This window comes from Scyliorhinus torazame, chromosome 8, assembly GCF_047496885.1.
Source record: "Scyliorhinus torazame isolate Kashiwa2021f chromosome 8, sScyTor2.1, whole genome shotgun sequence".
Taxonomy (NCBI): domain Eukaryota; kingdom Metazoa; phylum Chordata; class Chondrichthyes; order Carcharhiniformes; family Scyliorhinidae; genus Scyliorhinus; species Scyliorhinus torazame.
Window position 1 is genome coordinate 154620755 of NC_092714.1, and position 23052 is coordinate 154643806.

At 49.0% G+C, this 23052-nt stretch overlaps 1 protein-coding gene across 2 annotated transcripts in view; it reads left to right on the plus strand.

Annotated features, from left to right (window-relative positions):
- Nucleotides 1–23052, plus strand: part of tmco3 (transmembrane and coiled-coil domains 3) — an 83360-nt gene that overhangs the window by 51072 nt on the left and 9236 nt on the right. For both annotated transcript variants that reach the window (XR_011948733.1, XM_072514397.1), the window contains exon 10: nt 14398–14548. Coding sequence is in view for 1 of the 2 variants with exons in the window: in XM_072514397.1 (XP_072370498.1) it covers nt 14398–14548 (151 nt within the window). In the remaining variant the exon portion in view is untranslated. The remainder of the gene's footprint in view (nt 1–14397; nt 14549–23052) is intronic.

Consider the following 23052-nt stretch of genomic DNA (forward strand, 5'->3'; position numbering starts at 1 on the left):
TCGACGTGGGAGCGGTTAGAGTTGGCCTCATGTAAAGGTACCAGCCTAGGGGCACTTGCAACGGCACCTCTGCCGTTCTCGCCGGCCCGCTACTCCTCTAGTCCGGTGGTGGTGGCGGCATTAAAGATCTGGGAGTCAGTGGAGAAGGCACAGGGGGCTGGAGGGCGCCTCAGTCTGGACCCCGATACGCAACAATCACAAATTTGTCCCGGGCAGGATAGACGGACGGTTTCAAAGCTGGCATAGGGCAGGCATGAAAAGGATGGGAGACCTGTTCATAGACGGGACCTTTCCCAGCTTGAAAACGCTGGAGGAGAAATTCAGTTTGCCCCCTGGAAATGCTTTCAGATACCTTCAGGTACGCGCCTTTCTGAAAAAGCAGGTGGTATCATTTCCGCTGCTACCCATGTGCCAGGCTTAGCTTAATCCAGTTGAAGGTGGCCCACCGGGCACACATGACGGCAACCAGGATGAGCAAGCTCTTTGGGGTTGAGGATAAATGTGCGAGGTGTGCGGGAAGCCCTGCAGATCATGTCCATATGTTCTGGGCATGCCCGGCTCTTAAGGGATTCTGGCAGGGATTTGCTGTGGCAATGTCCAAGATCTTAGGCACGCGGGTGGTGCCGAGTCCAGAGATAGCGATCTTTGGTGTGTCAGACGATCCGGGAGTTCAGGAAGCGAAAGAGGCCAACGTATTGGCCTTTGCCTCCCTGGTAGCCCGGAGACAGATCCTTTTAATGTGGAGGGACCCAAGCCCCCGAGTGTAGAGACCTGGGTTAGTGACATGGCTGGGTTTCTCAGCCTCGAGAAAATAAAGTTTGCCTTGAGAGGGTCCATGGCGGGGTTCTCTCGGCGGTGGCAGCCATTCCTCGACTTTCTAGGAGAGCAGTAAAGGTCAGCAGCAGCATCCTGGGGGGAGGGAGGGAGGGGAGGGGGTAATCGTTACGTTGTATTGTTCCTTTCTTTGTACATACGGTTAACTTTTTTTTCCCTCTTCTGTTAATTGTTGCCTACGGTTATGCAAAAATTGTTTTTTTGACAAATTTGAATAAAAATAATTTTTAAAAAAATAATAATAATCCATCTGGTTCACTAATGTCCTTTAGGGAAGGAAATCTGCCATCCTTGCCTGGTCTGTCCTACATGTGACTTCAGACCCACAGCAATGTGGTTAACTCTTAATTAGGAATGGGCAATAAATGTTGGTACAGCCTGCGATGCCCACGTCCCATGAACAAATTTTAAAAAAAGTAATTCATTCATGGGATGTGGTGTTGCCGGCTGGGCCAGCATTTATTGTCATCCATAATTGCCCTGAGTGGCTTGCTGGGCCGTATCTGGGCGTAATTTAGAGTCAACCGCATTACCAGACCATATTTTCCTTCCTCAAGACCATCAGTGATTTTTTTTTTTAACGACTGTCAACAATGGTTTTGTGGTCATCATTAGACTTTTAATTCCAGACATTTCATTGAATTCAAATTTCACTATTTACCTTGGTGGGATTTGAACGCGGGTCCCTGAGCATTACCCCAGAGTCTCTGGATTACTGTGTCCAGTGACAATACCACTATGCCATCACCTCCTTATTATCTTCCCTCCTTCATTGATTGACTTTTTAGAGATGATTTTAGAGTGCACGTTCCAACCATCTCTTCTCCGACATTAAGAAAACCCATGACATTTAAGGCTTATCTAGATAGACACATGAATAGACTGGGTATAGAAGAATACAGGCAGTTGGTCTAGATAGGACACGTGATCGGTGCAGGCTTGGAGAGCCGAAGGGCCTGTTCCAGTGCTGTACTGTCCTTTGTTCTTTGACATCCTACAGTGTGCCTATATAACATCCAGCTTGGACTGATGAGCGGCAGGTAACATTTTACACCACAAATGGCAGATAGCATAATGAGAAAAAGAAATGCCCTAGTACTTCCTTGTGATCTTCAGTAGGAACACCATTGCCAAGTTTCTTATCAACAATTCAAATGATAACAATGGCCAGATGTTTTGGTGTTGCCTTGTCATCACTAAAGCTGCAAGAAAAGAACAGAGGCAGCATACCACAATGCGTGGCTCATTTTCTGGCCCTTGAGTCTCACCAACATTGGCAAGGCCCAAGTTAGGATTGTGAGGGGATTCTCACCATCTAGGACAAAGCAGTTCACTTGATCGGTGCTCCCATCATTGGACTTGATAACCACTGCTGCCGCAATGTGGCTGCCTCTGCTTCATGGCGTCTATCACCAGATGTCACCATCAATTCCAAGTTCCCCTCGTGGCACACAGTCCTGACGTACATATCTATTGCTGTTCCATTATTGTTGGATCAAATCCTGGAAATCCTTAACTGACACCTTTGCCCAAGCATCATCACCGCAGTGATTTAAGGAGAGGCGTCCACCGCCACTAGATCAGGACATATTAGGGTGGAGAATGATAATATAGTCTTGCCAGCATCACCAATATTCCAGAAAAAATGAAATCTCTCCTGGATTAAATGTGTAAAATGCCTAACATATGACAGTCATTCAGGAAAATAACAGAGTATTTTCTGTAATCTTGTAGCTGGTGGTGCACCTGTTATGACCTCTAATATATTTCACTCTGGCAATCTTGGGAAAAACATTTGTGCTTAAAAAATGAACCATCAGCTGTGCTTCAATTAGAACATAGAACAGTACAGCACAGAACAGGCCCTTCAGCCCTCGATGTTGTGCCGAGCCTTGTTCAAAACCAAGATCAAGCTGTCCCACTCCCTGTTATTCTAGTGTGCTCCATGGGCCTAGCCAATAACTGCTTGAAAGTTCCTAAAGTGTCCGACTCCACTATCACAGCAGGCAGTCCATTCCACACCCTAATCACTCTGAGTAAAGAACCTACCTCGGACATCCCTCCTATATCTCCCACCCTGAACCTTACAGTTATGCTCCCTTGTAACAGCTACATACACCCGAGGAAATAGTCTCTGAACACCCACTCTATCTATCCCCCTCATCATCTTATAAACCTCTATTAAGTCGCCTCCATCCTCCTCCGCTCCAAAGAGAAAAGCCGTAGCTCCCTCAACCTTTCCTCATAAGACCTATCCTCCAAACCAGGCATCATCCTGGTAAATCTCCTTTGCACCCTTTCCAATGCTTCCACATCCTTCCTATAGTGAGGTGACCAGAACTGCACACAATACTCCAAATGTGGTCTCACCAGGGTCATGTACAGTTGCAGCATAACCCCACGGCTCTTAAACTCAAGCCCCCTGTTAATAAACGCTAACACACTATAGGCCTTCTTCATGGCTCTGTCCACTTGAGTGGCAACCTTCAGAGATCTATGGACATGAACCCCAAGATCTCTCTCTTCCTCCACATTCCTCAGAAGCCTGCTGTTGACCCTGTAATCCGCATTCAAATTTTTCCTACCAAAATGAATCACCTCGCACTTATCAGGGTTAAACTCCATCTGCCATTTTTCGGCCCAGCTCTGCATCCTATCAATGTCTCTTTGCAGCCTACAACAGCCCTCCGCCTCATCCACTACTCCACCAATCTTGGTGTCATTAGCAAATTTACTGACCCACCCTTCAGCCCCCTCCAAGTCATTGATAAAAATCACAAATAGCAGAGGACCCAGCACTGATCCCTGTGGTACACCGCTGGTAACTGGTCTCCAGCCTGAACATTTTCCATCCACCACCACCCTCTGTCTTCTATGTGATAGCCAGTTACTTATCCAATTGGCCAAATTTCCCTCTATCCCACACCTCCTTACTTTCTTCATGAGCCGACCATGGGGAACCTTATAAAACGCCTTACTAAAATCCATATATACGACATCAACTGCTCTACCTTCATCTGCACACCGAGTAACCTCCTCAAAGAATTCAATCAAAATTAAACTTAGAAAATTGACAGTGAATTAGCCTTTTCCAGAAAAGTTTTACTATGGAGGTGGATGTTAAGGGTATGTGGGTGATGCATAGCGATCTGGACTTGTGAGAAAACACAGCCCGGGGGTGGGATGACACCGACTTGATGTGCATCATAGAAGAGGTCTGTGTGGAATGTTGAATAACACACTAGAAAAAGGTTTTAATTAAGAATGGAGACCTTTACCTCCTGCTTGTTCCCCTCACCCAGGTTGAATGTAGAATATGCTAAACAATGTGCCTGGTGAAATTTGTTGATTTGCATGGTAGAAATTTTTGCTGTGTGTATGATTGAGGAAAAAAAAAGTCTCCTGTTTTTCTGCAATTGAAAAACGTTGTCTGCAGGTTTGTGTCAGCACTAAAACTTGCTGATGTGAATAAGATGGTATTGGAACATTAGATAGTGATGACCCGAGTTCTGGAAACCAGGATAGAAGCAGTTTGGGTTGTGATGAGCAATGATAAAGGCAAGAAGTAATTTGTGGGAGTGGTGCCCAGGTCCATGAGAGGTTGGTTAGCTCAGTTGGCTGGATGACTGGTTCGTAATGCGGAGCGACACCAACAGCGCAGGTTCAACTCCCGTAATGGCTGAAATTATCCATGAAGTCCCTGCCTTCTCAACCTTGCCCCTCGTCTGAGGTGCGGTGACACTCAGGTTAAATCACCACCAGACAGCTCTCAATGGGGAGAGCAGCCTATGGTCCCCTGGGACTGTGGCAACATTTACATTTTACAGGCCCACATGGTAGGTCCGAGCAGGCCAAGAGCACCAGCATCGAGGCCATGATATGGGCAGCATGGTAGCACAGTGGTTAGCACTGTTGCTTCACAGCTCCAGGGTCCCAGGTTTGATTTCCGGTTTGGGTCACTGTCTATGCAGAGTCTGCAGATTCTCCCTGTGCCTGCGTAGGTTTCCTCCGGGTGCTCCGGTTTCCTCCCCCAAGTCCTGAAAGACACGCGTGTTAGGTAATTTGGACATTCGGACCTGTGTACCCAAACAGGTACTGGAATGTGGCAACTAGGGGCTTTTCACAGTAACTTCATTGCAGTGTTAATGTAAGCCTACTTGTGACAATAAAAATTATTATGATCATCCGAAACCAATTCTGCCCACCAGCCATGTGCTTAGGATGTTGGAGTACCGACTGCCAAAGCAAATCTTCTTTGTTCAGTTCAAGGAAGGATCCCGAACTAGAGAAGGACAAAGGAAGTGCTTCAAAGACACCCCGAATGAAGTGCAACATAGACATCAACGCCTAGGTGACCCGTGTTCAGAAGAGACCTACTTGGAGGAACCACCTGATTGAAGGGACACAATTCTTCGTGGCACCCCAACGACAAGAGGAGGACCGGAAAAGGAGCCTGTGAAAGGAATACCAGTGGTCTAGAGTCCAAGGACCGATCCCACCTCCCAGAAACACCTTCCAAGTCTGCAATCAGAGATGCATCTCGAGGATTGGGTCCATCAACCATGTAAGAACTCACTGAACCCATGACCAGTAACCCGGAGTTTCTGAGGTGGACATTCGTACTCGTTAGCGAGTGATCATCGAAGTATCTAATATCAGGGTGGCCTGACTTTGGAGGCTGGGATCAGGCAGACTTGACTTTGGAGCGATATAAAATGAAGCACTCTGGAGGGGAGACTGCATTTCCCCTTGCTTCTGGATCTGTGCAATCCTTAATAGCCAAAGAACCATTGAGGTTTTAGCACCGGGCGATTTAGACATCTTGCTTTGGGAACTCTTTTCTGGAACACTCTAAAACTAGCCCCACTTCATAGTCTCTCCTCATCTTCTTCTAGCATTCAATCACTTTTCTTTTAGAAAATTGAATGAATTCATTGGGTTCATTTCCAAAATGTCCCAGTTTTGGACCATGGGATTGGAAGGATAAATGGAGGACTTGTCAAATACTGAATAGTTAACTAGGCAGAAATCAGTTATGACTGAGATGCTGCACCTCTTTCATTGAACTCAGCTAAAGTCTAGAATTCTTGAATCTAAGGAGACCGTTTCCTAATTGTGACTATCCCAGTTAGATCTCCACAAGTGGACCATTAAAATAAAAAGAATTAACAGACGCTGCATGGAAAGTTTAATCTTGCTATCCTGGTGGAATCTTGTAAAGGTAGGCAGATAAATGTCCTTTAGTTGCTTACCATTGGAACCTAACTATAGCGTAGGAAAACATAGTCACAGTTGAACTATGGGTCGCAGTGCTGCGAGTGGAAACTTTTGAGAGTTGTGGACACTGCTGAAAATTTTCTGAACAACTGGTGTTTCCTGATTTTGGAGCTCTGGATAGGAAAGGTTGGAGTGTATGTCATTCCCTAAAGTAGGAGACCAAAATTTTACACACTACTCTGTGCCCTCACCAATGCCCTGTACAGTTGTAACAAGACTTCCCCCTTGCAGTAAAGCTAACATTCCATTTGCCTTCCTCAATACTTATCACACCTACGTGCTAACCTTTTGTGATATGTGTACAAAGACACCCAGCAGAACACGACTTATCCTGTTTGGAATTTTGTAATAAACCCTAAGTTTCATTCCATCCTGACTTGGAAATATATTACTGTTCATTGTTGCTAATTCAAAATCTTGCAACACTGATGTAGCTTGACACCGTCCAGGAGAAAGCAGCCCACTTGAATTGTACCCCTTTCATAAACAGTCACTCCCTCCATCACCAATGAACAGAGACAGCAGTGTGTGCTATCTACAAGATGCACTGGGAACTCACCAAGACTCCTTTGGCATCACCTTCCAAACCACTACCTCTACCTTCTCGAAGGACAAGGGCAGCAGACACATGGAAACACCACCACCTGGAAGTTCCCTTCCAAGTCACTCAGCATCCTGACTTGGAACTATATCACCATTCCTCCAGTGTCACTGTGTCAAAAATCCTGGAACTCCCTCCCTAACAGCTCTGGGTGTACCTACACTAAATGGATTGCAGCGGTTTAAGAATGTGGTTCACTGCCACCACCTGAAATGGAATTAAGGATAGACAATAAATACTGGCCGAGATGGCGACGCCCACATCCCATGAACGAAAATTAAAGTGTGGATTTGATGATTTTGGTCAGATTGAATAATTTACATTGTTGTATTTTAGTTGAGTGGAGATATCAGTACATAGGGGGTGGAAGTACATTTATTAAAACTAGATATTACTGGTATGCTTATTAAACTATATGTAGTGTTCTGATTTTTTTTCTATAAATTTAGCGTACCCAATTTATTTTCCAATTAAGGGGACAATTTAGCGTGGCTGATCCACCTACCCTGCACATCTTTTTGGATTGTGGGGGTGAGACCCACGCAGACATGGAGAATGTGCAAACTCCAAGTGGACAGTGACCTGGGGCCGGGACCGAATCTCGGTCCTCGGCGGTGTGAGGCAGCTGTGATAACCACTGTGCCAACGTGCTGCCCCTGATTGATATATTTGATCAACTTAAAGTTATTTCATAATCATTAAGATACACCAAAAAACTAATTCTCGCGAATGACAGGAAGATGTTCTCCGTATGTCAAGAATTGAGCCATAAGCTACATATTAATGGTCATGTTGGCACTGGAGCAGGTCCAGCGGAGATTCACACGGATGATCCCAGGAATGGTAGGCCTAACATACGATGAACGTCTGAGGATCCTGGGATTATATTCATTGGAGTTTAGGAGGTTGAGGGGAGATCTAATAGAAACTTACAAGATAATGAATGGCTTAGATAGGGTGGATGTAGGGAAGTTGTTTCCATTAACAGGGGAGACTAGGACCCGGGGGCACAGCCTTAGAATAAAAGGGAGTCACTTTAGAACAGAGATGAGGAGAAATTTCTTCAGCCAGAGAGTGGTGGGTCTGTGGAATTCATTGCCACAGAGGGCGGTGGAGGCCGGGATGTTGAGTGTCTTTAAGACAGAAGTTGATAAATTCTTGATTTCTCGAGGAATTAAGGGCTATGGAGAGAGAGCGGGTAAATGGAGTTGAAATCAGCCATGATTGAATGGTGGAGTAGACTCGATGGGCCGAATGGCCTTACTTTCACTCCTATGTCTTATGGTCTTATGTGTAACTGCATTGAGTTATATGTTTGACCGATAATAGGAAAAAAAATAGTATTAACTTTAATAGCAATGATGGGGAAGAATTAATTTGGCATCAACACAAATGTTGGGGAATAAATACATTGAGTGAGGGTTGCTTGTTCTTGTTGCTTTGTATGTGACAATACTGGTGATGTTTTTTGAGGAATGTTCAGCGATCGTGATTACTGCTTTACTTCAATGCAGCAATACCGGTGCTGTTCTTTAGGTTCATCGTTAGTGATTGTAGCAGGAACTTCCGGGTGCGGCTATGCAGAGGTCGCATATTCGGTAGCTCCTGCTTGGAATGGACTTTTGGGCTCTTTTACAGGGCCCCCACGGCATTTGTTTGACATTTCCCGGTGTGGGAAGAAGACTGTAACATTCCCCTGACAGTGTCCCCCAGGAATGTTATGTCTTTTGGTTACCAGACCCGGCAGAAACAGTAAAAGATTTGTCTGTAACTGCAGGGGAGAGAGGAGCCTCTTCCAGCATGCAGGCGGGGGCAGGGCAAGCTTAAAGCTGCAACCTGACTTGAGGGCCTCTAATAAAGGTAAATTCTAGCAGCAGAGGGAACAACTGTGAAGAGATCTACCAAGGCCATTGAAGAAGCGGGGACGAGGATTCCGGTGGTGGCCATGGAGGGGTAGGTCGCACATTCGGCAGCTCCCGTCTGGAACTTACTCTCAAGACCTTTTTCAGGAGTTTTCTCAGACTTTTTGGGGCAGATTGGTGAAGCGAACGCTGCCAAAAAGATTCCTTCTCGAGACTTCCGGTTGCAGCTATGCGGAGCTAAGTCGCACATTCGGCGGCTCCCGCAAAAATTGAGGCTCTTTTGGGCTCTTTTCAGGGCCCCCAAGGGCACTTTTTTGACGTTTCCCGGTGTGGGAAGGAGTTAATAAAAGCCAGTATATGGCTTTAACTAGGAGCGGGGTGACAAAAAAGGTGGTGGTGGAACAGAAGAAGGGAGGGAAGAAGGACAAAATGGCGGCGGGCGGAGACCAGGCAGCGTGGAGGCAGTGGGCGGAGGAGCAACAGGAGGGTATCCAACGCTGCCTCAGAGAGATTAAAACGGACCTGCTATGAAGGCTTCTGTTGATAAGCTGCTGGAGACACAGACGGCCCAGGGGGTGGCGATCCGAGAGGCTCGACAAAAGATCTCTGACAATTAGGACGAGATCTTAGGCCTGGCGGTAAAGGTGGAGGCGCACGAGGCGCTCCACAAGAAATGGCAGGAGCGGTTCGAGGAGATGGAGAATCGGTCAAGGCGGAAGAATCTGCGGTTTCTGGGCCTCCCGGAGGGGCCGGACGTGGGGGCCTATGTGGTCACCATGTTGAACTCGCTGATGGGAGCGGGGTCCTTCCAGGGGCCCCTGGAGCTGGAAGGGGCCCCATAGTGTTGGCGAGAAGGCCCAAGGCTAACGAGCCTCCGCGGGCGGTGCTGGTGCGGTTCCATCGGTTTGTCGATCGGGAGTGTGTGCTCAGGTGGGCCAAGGAGAGGAGCAGCAGGTGGGAGAACGCGGACGTTCGGATATATCAGGACTGGAGTGCGGAGGTGGCGAAGAGGAGGGCCGGGTACAATCGAGCGAAGGCGGTGCTGCACAGGAAGGGGGTGAAGTTTGGCATGTTGCAGCCGGCGCGACTGGGTTACCTACAAGGACCGGCACCATTACTTTGAGTCTCTGGAGGAGGCGTGGGCCTTTGTTCAGGCCGAGAAGCTGGACACAGACTGAGGGTCGGGGTGGACTGCGGTGGATATGTTATGCCTCTTTTTGGTTCGCGGGGCGGGGGGCCTTTGCATTGTTTTGGGTTTCTTTTTCTCTCTGTTTTTCTCTTTCGGGTTGGGGAGGGTGGATGTGCGGGTTGGGCACCGTTTTGGTTTGTGGCGGGGCCTGGTAGGTGGAGAGCGCGGGATTTTTTCCCGTGCCGAAGACTGGGGCGGGGCCGGGGCGGGAAAGTGAGGATTGTTTCCCGTGCTTAGAATGGGGGGGAGGGGGGAGAGCCTGTCGATGGGGAGCGGGAGAGGAGGGTGTTCCACACAATGGGAGGAGTCGAAGGGGAGGCGGGAGTGGCCGGGGTCAGGAGGAGTCAGCTGACTTGCGGAAGTGCAATGGGGGGAGTAAACCAGCTAGGATGGGTCCTAGCCGGTGGGGGGGTGGGTGGGGGGGAAATCGAGTTGCTGCTGCTGAGGTCAAGGAGGAGCTGGAGCGAGTGGGGGGGGTCGAGACGGGGGTATGCCGCTGTGGGGAACGGGCCGGGTGTGGGGTGCGGGCGCGTGGCTGGCCGAGGAGTGGGTCATGGCTAGTCGGCGGGGGAGGGGGGCGGGTAGCCCCCTGATCCGGCTGATAACCTGGAATGTAAGGGGACTGAATGGGCCGGTTAAGCGGCCCGCGTGTTCGCGCACCTGAAGGGGCTTAAGGCGGATGTGATTATGTCCAGGAGACACACCTGAAGGTGGCAGTCCAGGTAAGACTGAGGAAAGGGTGGGTAGGGCAGGTGTTTCACTCGGGGCTAGATACCAAAAATCGAGGGGTGGCGATCTTGGTGGGAAAGAAGGTGTCATTCGAGGCGTCGAGCATTGTGGCAGATAATGGCGGTAGGTACATAATGGTAAGTGGTAAGTTGCAGGGAGAGAGGGTGGTACTGGTCAATGTGTATGCTCCGACCTGGGACAATGCGGGTTTTATGCGGCGTATGTTGGGTCGGATCCCAGACTTGGAAGTGGGGGGCCTGATAATGGGGGGAGACTTTAACATGGGTAGGAAGCCGGCGGCGGCTAGAGTGTTGAGGGGATTTATGGACCAAATGGGAGGGGTGGACCCTTGGAGATTTGCAAGGCCGGGGGCTAGGGAATTTTCATTCTTCTCACATGTCCATAAGGCTTATTCTCGAATCGACTTTTTCATTTTGAGTAGGGCGCTGATAGCGAGAGTAGAGGATACCGAGTATTCGGCAATAGCCATTTCGGACCACGCCCCGCATTGGGTTGACTTGGAGATGGGGAAGGAGAGGGACCAGCGCCCGCTGTGGCGCTTGGAGGTGGGGCTGTTGGCGGACGAGGAGGTGAGCGAGCGGGTCAGAGGAAGTATAGAGAGGTACTTGGAGACCAACGACAACGGGGAGGTGCGAGTGGGGATGGTATGGGAGGCACTGAAGGCGGTGGTGAGGGGAGAGCTGATCTCCATTAGGGCCCACAAGGAGCGGGGGGAGAGGGAGCGGGTAGACAGGAGGTATGCGGAAGAGCCTGAGAAAGGATTGTTGAGGGAGAGGCGCAGCCCCCAGGCCGAATTCGACCTGGTGACCACCAGGAAGGCGGAGGTGCAGTGGAGGGAGGCCCAGGGGGCGGTCTGAGTATGGGGAAAAGGCAAGCCGGATGCTGGCGCATCAGCTTCGGAAGCGGGACGCAGCTAGGGAGATCGGGGGAGTTAAGGACAGGGGAGGGAGCGTGGTGCGGAGTGGGGTTGGCATCAATGGTGTCTTCAGGGACTTCTACGAGGAATTGTACCGATCTGAGCCCCCACGGGAGGAGGGAGGGATGGGCCGTTTCCTGGACCAATTGTGGTTTCCAAAGGTGGAAGAGGGTCTGGTGGCGGGACTGGGGGCCCCGATTCGGCTGGAGGAGCTGATCAAAGGGATAGGAAGCATGCAGGTGGGGAAGACACCGGGGCCGGATGGTTTCCCGGTCGAATTCTATAAAAAATGGACCTGTTGGGCCCGCTGTTAGTTAAGACCTTTAATGAGGCAAGGGAAGGGGGGGGGCTTTACCCCCGACGATGTCCCGGGCACTGGTCTCCTTGATCCTGAAGCGGGACAAGGATCCCCTGCAATGTGGGTCTTACAGACCGATTTCCTTGCGAAATGTAGATGCCAAGGTGCTGGCGAAGGTCTTAGCCACGAGGATTGAGGACTGTGTGCCGCAGATCATCCATGAAGACCAGACGGGGTTTGTGAAGGGGAGACAGGAGGCTTTTGAACGTTATCATGATGCCGACGAGGGAGGGGGAGGCGGAGGCGGAGATAGTGGTGGCGATGGACGCTGAGAAAGCCTTCGATAGGGTCGAGTGGGTGTACCTGTGGGAGGTGCTGAAGAGGTTCGGGTTTGGGGAGGGGTTTGTCAGGTGGGTTAGGCTGTTGTATGAGGTCCCGATGGTGAGTGTGGTCACAAATAGGAGGAGGTCCGAGTACTTTCGGTTGCACCGAGGGACGAGACGGGTGTCCCCTGTCCCCCCTGCTCTTCGCACTGGCGATTGAACCCCTGGCTATGGCACTGAGAGTCGAGGAACTGGAGGGGGTTGGTGCGGGGTGGGGAGGAGCATAGGGTGTCGCTTTATGCGGACGACCTGCTGCTGTATGTGGCGGACCCGGTGGGAGGAATGCTAGAGGTAATGAGGATCCTTAGGGAATTCGGGGACTTTTCGGGGTACAAGCTCAATATGGGGAAGAGCGAGCTGTTCGTAGTTCAGCTAGGGGACCAGGAGAGGGATTGGCGAGCTCCCACTAAAAGGGGCGGAGAGGAGCTTCAGATATTTGGGGGTCCAGGTGGCCAGGAGCCTGGGGGGCCCTGCATAGGCTTAACTGGTGGTGGAGCAAATGGAGGAGGAGTTCAAGAGGTGGGACGCGTTGCCGCTGTCCTTGGTGGGTAGGGTGCAGTCAATCAAAATGACGGTGCTCCCAAGGTTTTTGTTCCTGTTCCAGTGCCTCCCCGTGTTTATCCCGAAGGCTTTTTTCAGGTAGGTTAACAGGAGTATAATGGGGTTTGTGTGGGCTCGAGGGACTCTGAGGGTGAGAAGGGTGCTCCTGGAGCGGAGTAGAGATAGGGGGGGGCTGGCGCTGCCCAACCTCTGTGGGTACTACTGGGCCGCCAATGCGATGATGGTGCGCAAGTGGGTGCTGGAGGGGGAGGGGGCTGCATGGAAGAGGCTGGAGACGGCGTCCTGTGTGGGTACGAGTCTGGGGGCGCTGGCAACGGCGCCGCTGTGGCTCCCTCCAAGGAGGTATACCACGAGCCCGGTGGTGGTGGTGGCCCTCAAATTTTGGGGGCAGTGGAGGCGGCATAGGGGGGAAGTTGGGGCCTAGGCGTGGACCCCATTACGGGGGAACCACCGGTTTGCCCCAGGAAGAACAGGTGGAGCGTTTTTGGGGTGGCACAGGGCAGGGATACGAAAGTTGGGGGACCTGTTTGTGGACGGGAAGTTCGCGAGCTTGGGTGAGCTGGAGAAGTACGGGCTCCCCCCGGGGAACACCTTCAGGTACTTACAGGTAAGGGCGTTTGCCAGACGGCAGGTGGTGGAATTCCCGCGGCTACTGCCACACACCGTACAGGACAGGGTGCTCTCGGGGGGGGGGGTGGGGTGGGTGGGAGTGGGGAAGATCTCGGAAACTTACCAGGTGATGCAGGAGGAGGCGGAGGCCTCGGTGGTGGAGTTGAAATGTAAGTGGGAGGAGGAGTTGGGAGAGGAGATCGAAGAGGGGACGTGGGCAGATGCCCCAGGGAGGGTGAATTCTTCCTCTTCGTGCGCGAGGCTCAGCCTCATACAGTTTAAGGTGCTGCACAGGGCACACATGACCGGGACAAGGATGAGCCGGTTCTTTGGGGGTGAGGACAGGTGTGTTAGGTGCTCAGGGAGCCCAGCAAATTACACCCATATGTTCTGGGCATGCCCAGCGCTGGAGGAATTTTGGAAGGGAGTAGCGAGGACGGTGTCGAGGGTGGTAGGATCCAGGGTCAGACCGGGCTGGGGGCTCGCAATATTTAGGGTGGCAGAGGAGCCGGGAGTGCAGGAGGCGAAAGAGGCCGGAATTCTGGCCTTTGCGTCCCTGGTAGCCCGGCGAAGGATTCTCCTTCAGTGGAAAGATGCGAGGCCCCCAAGCATGGAATCCTGGATCAGCGATATGGCAGGGTTCATTAAATTGGAGAGGGTGAAATTCGCATTGAGAGGGTCGGTACAAGGGTTCTTTAGACGGTGGCAACCGTTCTTAGACTTTCTGGCAGAACGATAGACATTGGTCAATGGCAACAGCAGTGGGGTGGGGGGGGGGGGTTAACTTTATTTTTGTTTATGTTATTTACACTGGAGGGTCTGAGGGGGTGTATACACCTGTTGTGTTAAATCGGGGTGTTAATGTTAATTTATTATTTATGTACAGGGGGGGGAGGGGTTTGGGGGTTTGCTTTTTTAGAGTGTGTTTTGTACTTACCCCTGTTGGGTTCTTTTTTCTTTCTCATTTTGTTATTGATATTTTATGAAAACCTTGAATAAAAATTATTTAAAAAAAAAAAAAAAATTAGTGATTGTAGCATTGCTCTTCACTGTACATGTAGCAGACCTGATCAGAGTTCATCGTTTTTCATTTTAGTTTTGATTTTTTTTCCCCTAGGCCACTGAGATGCTGGATGTCTCCATGGAGCTGGGTTGTTTCTTGGCTGGGGCATTAATTTCATCACAAGGTCACTCTGCTACAGAAGAAATCATGTTGTGCATGGAACCTATTCGAGATTTTCTGGCTATCATTTTCTTTGCTTCTATTGGTAATTAAAAGCTTTTTAAGGTGTGAGGGAATGGATGTTTTCACTAATGGGTTTGGAAGTTATCCCTGAAGGTATTAAGGTAGAGATAATAAACATTTACTGACACTTATAGAAATTTAAATATATATATAGATTAACAATAAATACAGTTTGAACTCCAGGTTAAGTTAACCAAATCTTAACAAATTCTGAGATATCTCTCCCATCATTCTTTTCAATCTTTATTCCTCTCTGGCTAATATGCGGACTTCTGCATAGAATCATAGATTCAGCGGTACGCAGACAGGCCCTTTGGCTCAAACTGGTCCATGCCAACCAAAAAGCCTATCTAAGCTAACCCCATTTGCCTGAATTTGGCCCATATCTCTCTGAATCTTTCCTATCCATGTATCTGACCATCCAAACGCCTTTAAAATATTGTCATTGCCCCTGCCTCAACCACTCCCTCCAGCAGCTCATTCCACATATGTACCACCCTCTGTGTAAAAAAAAAAAAAATTGCTCTTCAGGTTCCCATTAATTCTTTCCCCTCTTAACTTAACCTATGCCTTAAACCTAAAACTTCTGTGCTTTAATATTACATACTCCACATTCATGCCTATGTCTTATGGTCTTATAGCGGGTAAATGGAGTTGTAATCAGCCATGATTGAATGGTGGAGTGGACTCGATGGGCCGAATGGCCTTCTGCTCCTATGTCTTATCATTCAATATGTCATTTAGCTTGATTGTCCAGCACACACCATGGGCACAATTCACCCAAAAAATGACCAAGTGTCATTTTGGGCGAGTTTGTGGGGTGTTTCCTGCTGGCGTTTTGGGTGAGATCCAGACCTGGGCTCATTTATTTGGGCCTTGGGGAGTTTCTCCCTGTTCTGTCCCTCACTTAGAAATTTTCTCTGCAGTGAAGAGCTGAACTCGCCAGTGAGACTGGCTCCTCAAAGATCGGGGCACCACATGGCCCCCTCAGGCCCTGATCCTTGGCAGTGCCAACCTGGTACCTGGGCACCCTGATAGTGCATTGGACACCCTAACAGCCAGGTTGACACTGTCCAATGCCTGGTGGAGTGCCAGGGTACTGCCATCCCCTGTATCCTACCAGCTGGGGGGCTCTAATCGCCTCTGAGACCCCCAAAGTGGCCATCATGCCTGGTCTCCGCTTGTGGAGACCAGTTCTAATCAGCGTCTGGGTGAGCCCTTGCTGGTAACACCCGGACCCTGGGAGAATGCGGCCTCAGCTAGGCATCACATATATTTAAATGAACTTAATGGCTCATTTAAATATGATTATATGGATCACGACCAGTGAGGTTGACTCGTGCATGGTTTTGCGCCTGGCGCGAAGCCGATTTAGGCTTCTCCAGCAATGCACCCGTTGTACCCAGATCGGCGCTGGGTGCAATGAGGTGGAAAATCGGGTCCCATATTTCCCTGCTGAGTTACCCTCCTCATTTTCATGTTCATAAACAACTAGATCTAATAAAGACGGCACTCTAGTACTTTCTTATTGGCTATAGAGTGACTTTAACTGATTCAACTTTTAATTCCCACTCAGTAAGTTGAACATTGAAACTCACTTGATAGGCAACACCAAAAACTTAATCTGACTGCAACAGAAAGTGCTTTTACTCTTTCTTTACAAATATTTCATGAACATTTTCTTCATTGGCCACCATTGTGCAATCTCGGTCACAGAATTAAAGCCTAACTCCAAAGTAAGTTTTTGTTCTTGAAATGTCGGATTTCTATCAACCCCTTGTGCTGAGAAGTTGGCTGTGGACCTGCTCCAGTGCACTCCTCATGCCAGTGATGTATCCTTCAACCCCTGCTCCTTTGACAGCACCTTCCAAACCCGTGACTTTTGCCACCCAGAAGGACAAGAACCCCACCACCTGCAAGTTCCCCCGAAGTCACTCACATCCTGACTTGGAAATATATCACCATTCCTTCACTGTCAATGGGTCAAAATTGTGGAATTCCCCCCCTAACAGCACTGTGGGTGTACCTACCCCACATGGACTTTAGTGGTTCAAGAAGGCAGCTCACCACCACTTCAAGGACAATTAGGGATTATAATTCTGGCCCAGCCAGTGACACCCATGAACAAATAAATAATGCTGAGGAATTTTAAGATACTGAAAATGAAAGAATTGTGATATACTTTTGAGTCAAAATAGTGAATCCAGGGACACTAATTATGTATTTCTTTTTTTGCCTTGATTGATGTTGAATGTTTTGAGTCCTATTGTGGCTTTATCCATTCAGACAAGTGTTGGACATTGCATCACACTCCTTATCTGAGCCTTGCAGATGTTGAGCGCATTTGCAGTGTACATCTTACTATCCTAACCATGCTGTTGATAGGGCTGGCCACTGTTCCTCAGTGTTTCTGGTGCTGACTTATGCCACTGAAGATTAAAGGAAAATGGCGAGGCTGTCTTGCTGGAGATTGATGCAAATATCAGCTTAATCTGGATGTTGTTCTGTTAGACTGCATCAATTCCTCATTATTAGAAATGTGCATCAATCAACATCCCGACTCATGACAGAGGGAAGGTTAGTGAAGAAACAGCTGAAAATGGTCGGGTTGAGGACACGTCCCTGAGAAATCCCTGCACCCAAGGCTGGCCTGGGGCTGTGAAGATTGGTCTCTGATGACCATCCTCCTGCTTGTCTGTTTTGACCAACTTAAAAGCTTTTTCCCTTGACCCCAACTGACCTTCGATATTTAGGTGCTTGTTTGTGGAGGTTACCTTTTATGTTGAGGGCAGATACATCCACGTCCCCTATATCATTCTACTGTGCGACCACATCTGAATCAAGCCTCTGGCGAGGTCAGGATCAACGTGGATCATTAATTGGGACATTAATTGAGCATTGGTGAACCAATATTGATGCAGTTCTATCTTAGAATTGTTGATAATTCTATCCATCATTTCATAGCTGTTGTGAGGAGTCTGATAAGTCAGTAATTGACCAGGTTGGAGAGATTTTTTTTTTTTGATCACTCTATTCCTTAACCATTTACAGGAGCATAAGAACAGGAGTAAGCCATTCAGCCCCTCGAGCCTGTCCCGCCACTTAATAAGATCATGGCTGATCAGTGACCTAACGCCATATCCCTCAATATCTTTGCTTAACAAAAATCTATCTCGGATTTTAATTAACAACTGATCTAGCTTCAACTGCTTTTGTGGGAGAGTGCTCCAAGCCTCTACCACCTTTTGAGTGAAGAATTGCTTCCTAACATCTCTCCTGAATGGCCTGGCCCTAATAATGCCCCTTAGTTTTAGAATCTCCAACCAGGAGAAATAGTTTATCTTTATCTACCCTATCTTTCCCAGTTAATATCTTGAATACTTCGATCAGATATCCCCTTAATCACCTAAATTTGAACGAAATCTCCTCGTAACTTAACCCCTGTAGTCCAGGCATCATTTTTGTAAATTTACTTTGCATTCCCTCCCAAAGCCAAAATATCCTTCCTAACTTGTGTGGGGTCTAACCAGGGTTTTGTATGGCTGCAGCGTAACCCCTGTGTCTTTATATTCCAATTGTCCAGATATAAAAGCTAGCATTGCATTAGCCTTTTTGATTATTTTCTGCACTTGTTCCTGCCGTTTTAAAGATCTATGCACCTGACCCCCAAGTCTCTTTGGACATCCACTGTACCTAACTTCTTTCCATTTAGAGATCACTCTGTTCTATACTTTTTTGGCCCAAAATGGATACCTCATGCTCACCTACAATTTTGCCTATTCACCTTGTCTGTCAACATATGCTATCATCTAGACCGTCTACAATGCCACCACTACTTTGTATCATCAACAAATTTGGATATATGACTTTCTATGCTATTATCCAAGTCATTCATAAATAATACGAATAATTGAGGCCCCATCACAGATCCTTGTGGTACACCATTAGTCACCTCCGGCCAATCATTGTAATTATCCATTATCCCCACTCTGTCCCCTGCCATTCAACCAATTTCTTAACCATGCTAATAATTTGCCCTGAACTCCGTGGCTTCCACTGATCTCCCTGATCGACCAGAAGTTTTTGAGACGTTTAGTTACCCCATCCCAGCAATTTCCCCACCACAGATGTTAGGCTGTAATTCCCTGGTTTCCCCCTTTCACCCTTCTTAAAAAATGGAGTGACGTGCAATTTTCCAATCCAGAGGGACTACTCCTGAATCTAGAGAACTCTGAAAGATTCCAATTAGGGCATCTACAATGTGCTCCCCTACTTCCTTTAAAACCCTTGGTTGGAAACCATCAGGTCCTGGGGATTTCTCACCCTTGTCACACATGGATAGGATGGGTATAGAGAGATACGGCACAAGGAAGTGCCGAGGGTTTTGGCAAAGATTGGTATCATGACCGGTACAGGCTCGGAGGGCCTGTTCCTATGCTGTATTGTTCTTTGTTCTTCATTTAATTCCATTAATTTCCTAATTACTGTTGCTGTACTTTCGATAATTGTAATAAGTCCCTGTTCTCTATCGACTATGAATTTTTTCGGGACTTCCAGCAAGTCATCCTTTTCTACTGTAAATACGGAGGCAAAGTAGTGTTCAACATGTCTGCCATTTTCCCATTATCACTGACAATATCTCCATTTTCAGCTTTTAGTGGGCCTACATTGCTCTTCACCACCCGCTTTCCCTTAAACTATAACATTTCTTCTTATTTAAAGTACCCAATCCTTGTTTTTCTAATTAAGTGGCAATTTAGTGTGGCCAATCCACCTACCCTGCACATCTTTGGGTTGTGGGTGTGAGTCCTACGCAGACATGGGGAGAATGTGCAAACTCCACCTGGACAGTGACCTGGGGCCGGGATCGAACCCGGGTCCTCAGCGCCGTGAGGCAGCAGCGCTAACCACTGCTAGTAGTTGCTGAGGTTCGGCAGCGCCAGCTCCCCCTCGCCACGGTTCCTCTCCAGCATCGCTTTCTTCACCCACAGGGACTTCCCCGCCCAGACAAAGCCCATAATAATCTTGTTGACCCTTTTGAAGAAGGACCGTGGGATGAAAATCGGGGGGCACTGAAAAATAAACCGGAATCTTGGGAGGATTGTCATCTTTACCGTCTGCACTCTCCCTGCAAGTGATAGCGGGAGTGCATCCCATCTCCTAAACTCGCTCATCATTTGCTCCACCACTCTAGTCAAATTTAGCTTATGCAGCCTGCCCCAGTCTCGCGCCACCTGTATCCCTAAGTATCGGATACTTTCTCCGACCATCCTAAATGGCAGCCCCTTCAACCTGTTCTCCTGGCCCTTCGCCTACACTACAAACATCTCACTCTTAGTCATGTTCAGTTTGTACCCTGAAAACCTGCCAACTTCTCTCAATATTCCGAGTATATGTCCATCCCAGCCAGCGGGTCCGATATGTCTAGGAGCAGGTCGTCCGCGTACAGCGATACCCTGTGCTCCACCCCTCCCCTAATCATTCCCTTCCACCCCCTCGCAGCTCTCAGGGCAATCGCCAGAGGTTCTCTGGCCAGTGCAAACAGCAACGGGGAGAGTGGACATCCCTGTCTGGTCCCCCGGTGTAGTCTAAAGTACTCTGATGTTGTCCTATTCGTCCTCGCACTAGCTTTTGGGGCGTGGTACAATAGTCTAACCCAGTCAACAAAGCCCTCCCCGAACCCAAACCGTCCGAGTACCTCCCACAAATAGTCCCACTCCACCTGGTCAAAGGTCTTCTCGGCATCCATTGCCACCACTGCCTCTACCTCGCTGCCCTCCGGCGGCATTATGATCACATTGAGTAGTCTTCTCAAGTTGGCTACCAGCTGTCTGCCTTTAACAAACCCTGTTAGGTCTTCCCCGAATACCTCCGGGACACAGTCCTCAATTCTAAGCGCCAAGACCTCAGCCAATGACCCACACACTTCCGGATCTTTATCCCGTTTTAATATCAGCGAAATGGTAGCCTGTGACATCTTCGGGGGTAGAGTCTCGTTAAATACCCTAGTCAGCACCGGCCCCACTATCTCCGAGAACTTTTTGTAGAACTCCACTGGGTATCCATCCGGCCCCGGGGATTTATCTGACTGCATGGCCTTCAAGCCCCCCAGTATTTCCTCAGCTCTGATCGGGCCCTCAGTCCGTCTACCAACCCCCTACCCATTTTTGGGAAGGTCAGTCCGTCTAAGAAACTTCATCTCCTCCAGCTCCCCAGGGGGTTCAGAGGTGTAGAGCTTGCTGTAAAACTCCCAAAACACCCTGTTCAGTCCTGACGGGTCATCCACTCTATTCCCCAGACCGTCCACTACCCTGCCTATTTCTCTGGCCGCCTCCTTCCTCCTGAGTTGCTGCGCAAGCATTCTACTAGCTTCCTCCCCATGCTCATAGACCACACCCTTTGCCTTCCTGAGTTGTTCCACTGCTTTGCTCGTGGGCAACACTCCCAGCTCGGCCTGCAGTCTCCGTCTATCTCTAAGTAGGTCCTCCCTCGGGGCCTCTGCATATTCCCTATCTGTCCGGTGGATCGCCTTGACCAGTCTGTCCATTTCCGCTCTGTCCGTTCTATCTCTGTGGGCCCGAATTTAAATCAGCTCCCCACTTACCACCGCCTTCAGCGCCTCCCACGGGGTCGTTGCTGAGACTTCCTCTGTGTCATTAATCTGCAGGTAGTCCTGCATGCACTTCTGCAGTCTCTCGCACACACCCCTCCTCTGCTAGCAATCCTACGTCCAACCTCCATTGCGGGCGCTGGTAGCTCCCTTTGCAGACTTGCAGGTCAACCCAGTGTGGGGCATGATTTGAGACAATTCTTCGAGACAGGATCTACTCCCATTTGGAAGCAAATGGACGTATTAGTGAGAGGCAGCATGGTTTTGTGAAGGGGAGGTCGTGTCTCACTAACTTGATAGAGTTTTTCGAGGAGGTCACTAAGATGATTGATGCAGGTAGGGCAGTGGATGTTGTCTATATGGACTTCAGTAAGGCCTTTGACAAGGTCCCTCATGGTAGACTAGTACAAAAGGTGAAGTCACACGGGATCAGGGGTGAGCTGGCAAGGTGGATACAGAACTGGCTAGGTCATAGAAGGCAGAGAGTAGCAATGGAAGGATGCTTTTCTAATTGGAGGGCTGTGACCAGTGGTGTTCCACAGGGATCAGTGCTCTTTGTAGTATATATAAATGATTTGGAGGAAAATGTAACTGGTCTGATTAGTAAGTTTGCAGACGACACAAAGGTTGGTGGAATTGCGGATAGCGATGAGGACTGTCGGAGGATACAGCAGGATTTAGATTGTTTGGAGACTTGGGCGGAGAGATGGCAGATGGAGTTTAATCCGGACAATGTGAGGTAATGCATTTTGGAAGGTCTAATGCAGGTAGGGAATAAACAGTGAATGGTAGAACCCTCAAGAGTATTGAAAGTCAAAGAGATCTAGGTGTACAGTCCACAGGTCATTGAAAGGGGCAACACAGGTGGAGAAGGTAGTCAAGAAGGCATACGGCATGCTTGCCTTCATTGGCCGGGGCATTGAGTATAAGAATTGGCAAGTCATGTTGCAGCTGTATAGAACTTTAGTTAGGCCACACTTGGAGTATAGTGTTCAATTCTGGTCACCACACTACCAGAAGGATGTGGAGGCTTTCGGAGGGTGTAGAAGAGATTTACCAGAATGTTGCCTGGTATGGAGGGCATTAGCTATGAGGAGCGGTTGAATAAACTCGGTTTGTTCTCACTGGAACGAAGGAGGTTGAGGGGAGACCTGATAGAGGTCTACAAAATTATGAGGGGCATAGACAGAGTGGATAGTCAGAGGCTTTTCCCCAGGGTAGAGGGGTCAATTACTAGGGGGCATAGGTTTAAGGTGAGAGGGGCAAGGTTTAGAGTAGATGTACGAGGCAAGTTTTTTACGCAGAGGGTAGTGGGTGCCTGGAACTCGCTACCGGAGGAGGTGGTGGAAGCAGGGACGATAGTGACATTTAAGGGGCATCTTGACAAATACATGAATAGGTTGGGAATAGAGGGATACGGACCCAGGAAGTGTAGAAGATTGTAGTTTAGTCGGGCAGCATGGTCGGCACGTGCTTGGAGGGCCGAAGGGCCTGTTCCTGTGCTGTACATTTCTTTGTTCTTTGTTCTTTGTTCTATGATCCGAGATGGTGATCGCCGAGTACTCCGTGTTTTTTACCCCGCCTACACAGTCCCTGCTTATGATGAAAAAATCGATTCTAGAGTATACTTTATGAACATGCGAGTAGAACGAATATTCCCTTCCCGTCGGCCGTCTGGCTTTCCATGGGTCTACCCCCTCCCCATTTGCTCCATGAACCCCCTCAGTTCCCTTTCCATCGCTGGGAGCCTACCCGTTCTGGAGCATGACCTGTCTAGGAGGTAATAGTATTTCTAATCAGTCCGACAACTCTACCCCCTCTGCCATCTTCCTTGTCCTTCCTGTAAACTTTATAACCCAGTCCCGGCCATCCTGCCGCCATTTATCCATTCCGCCAGAACACTGCTCCGAGATCAG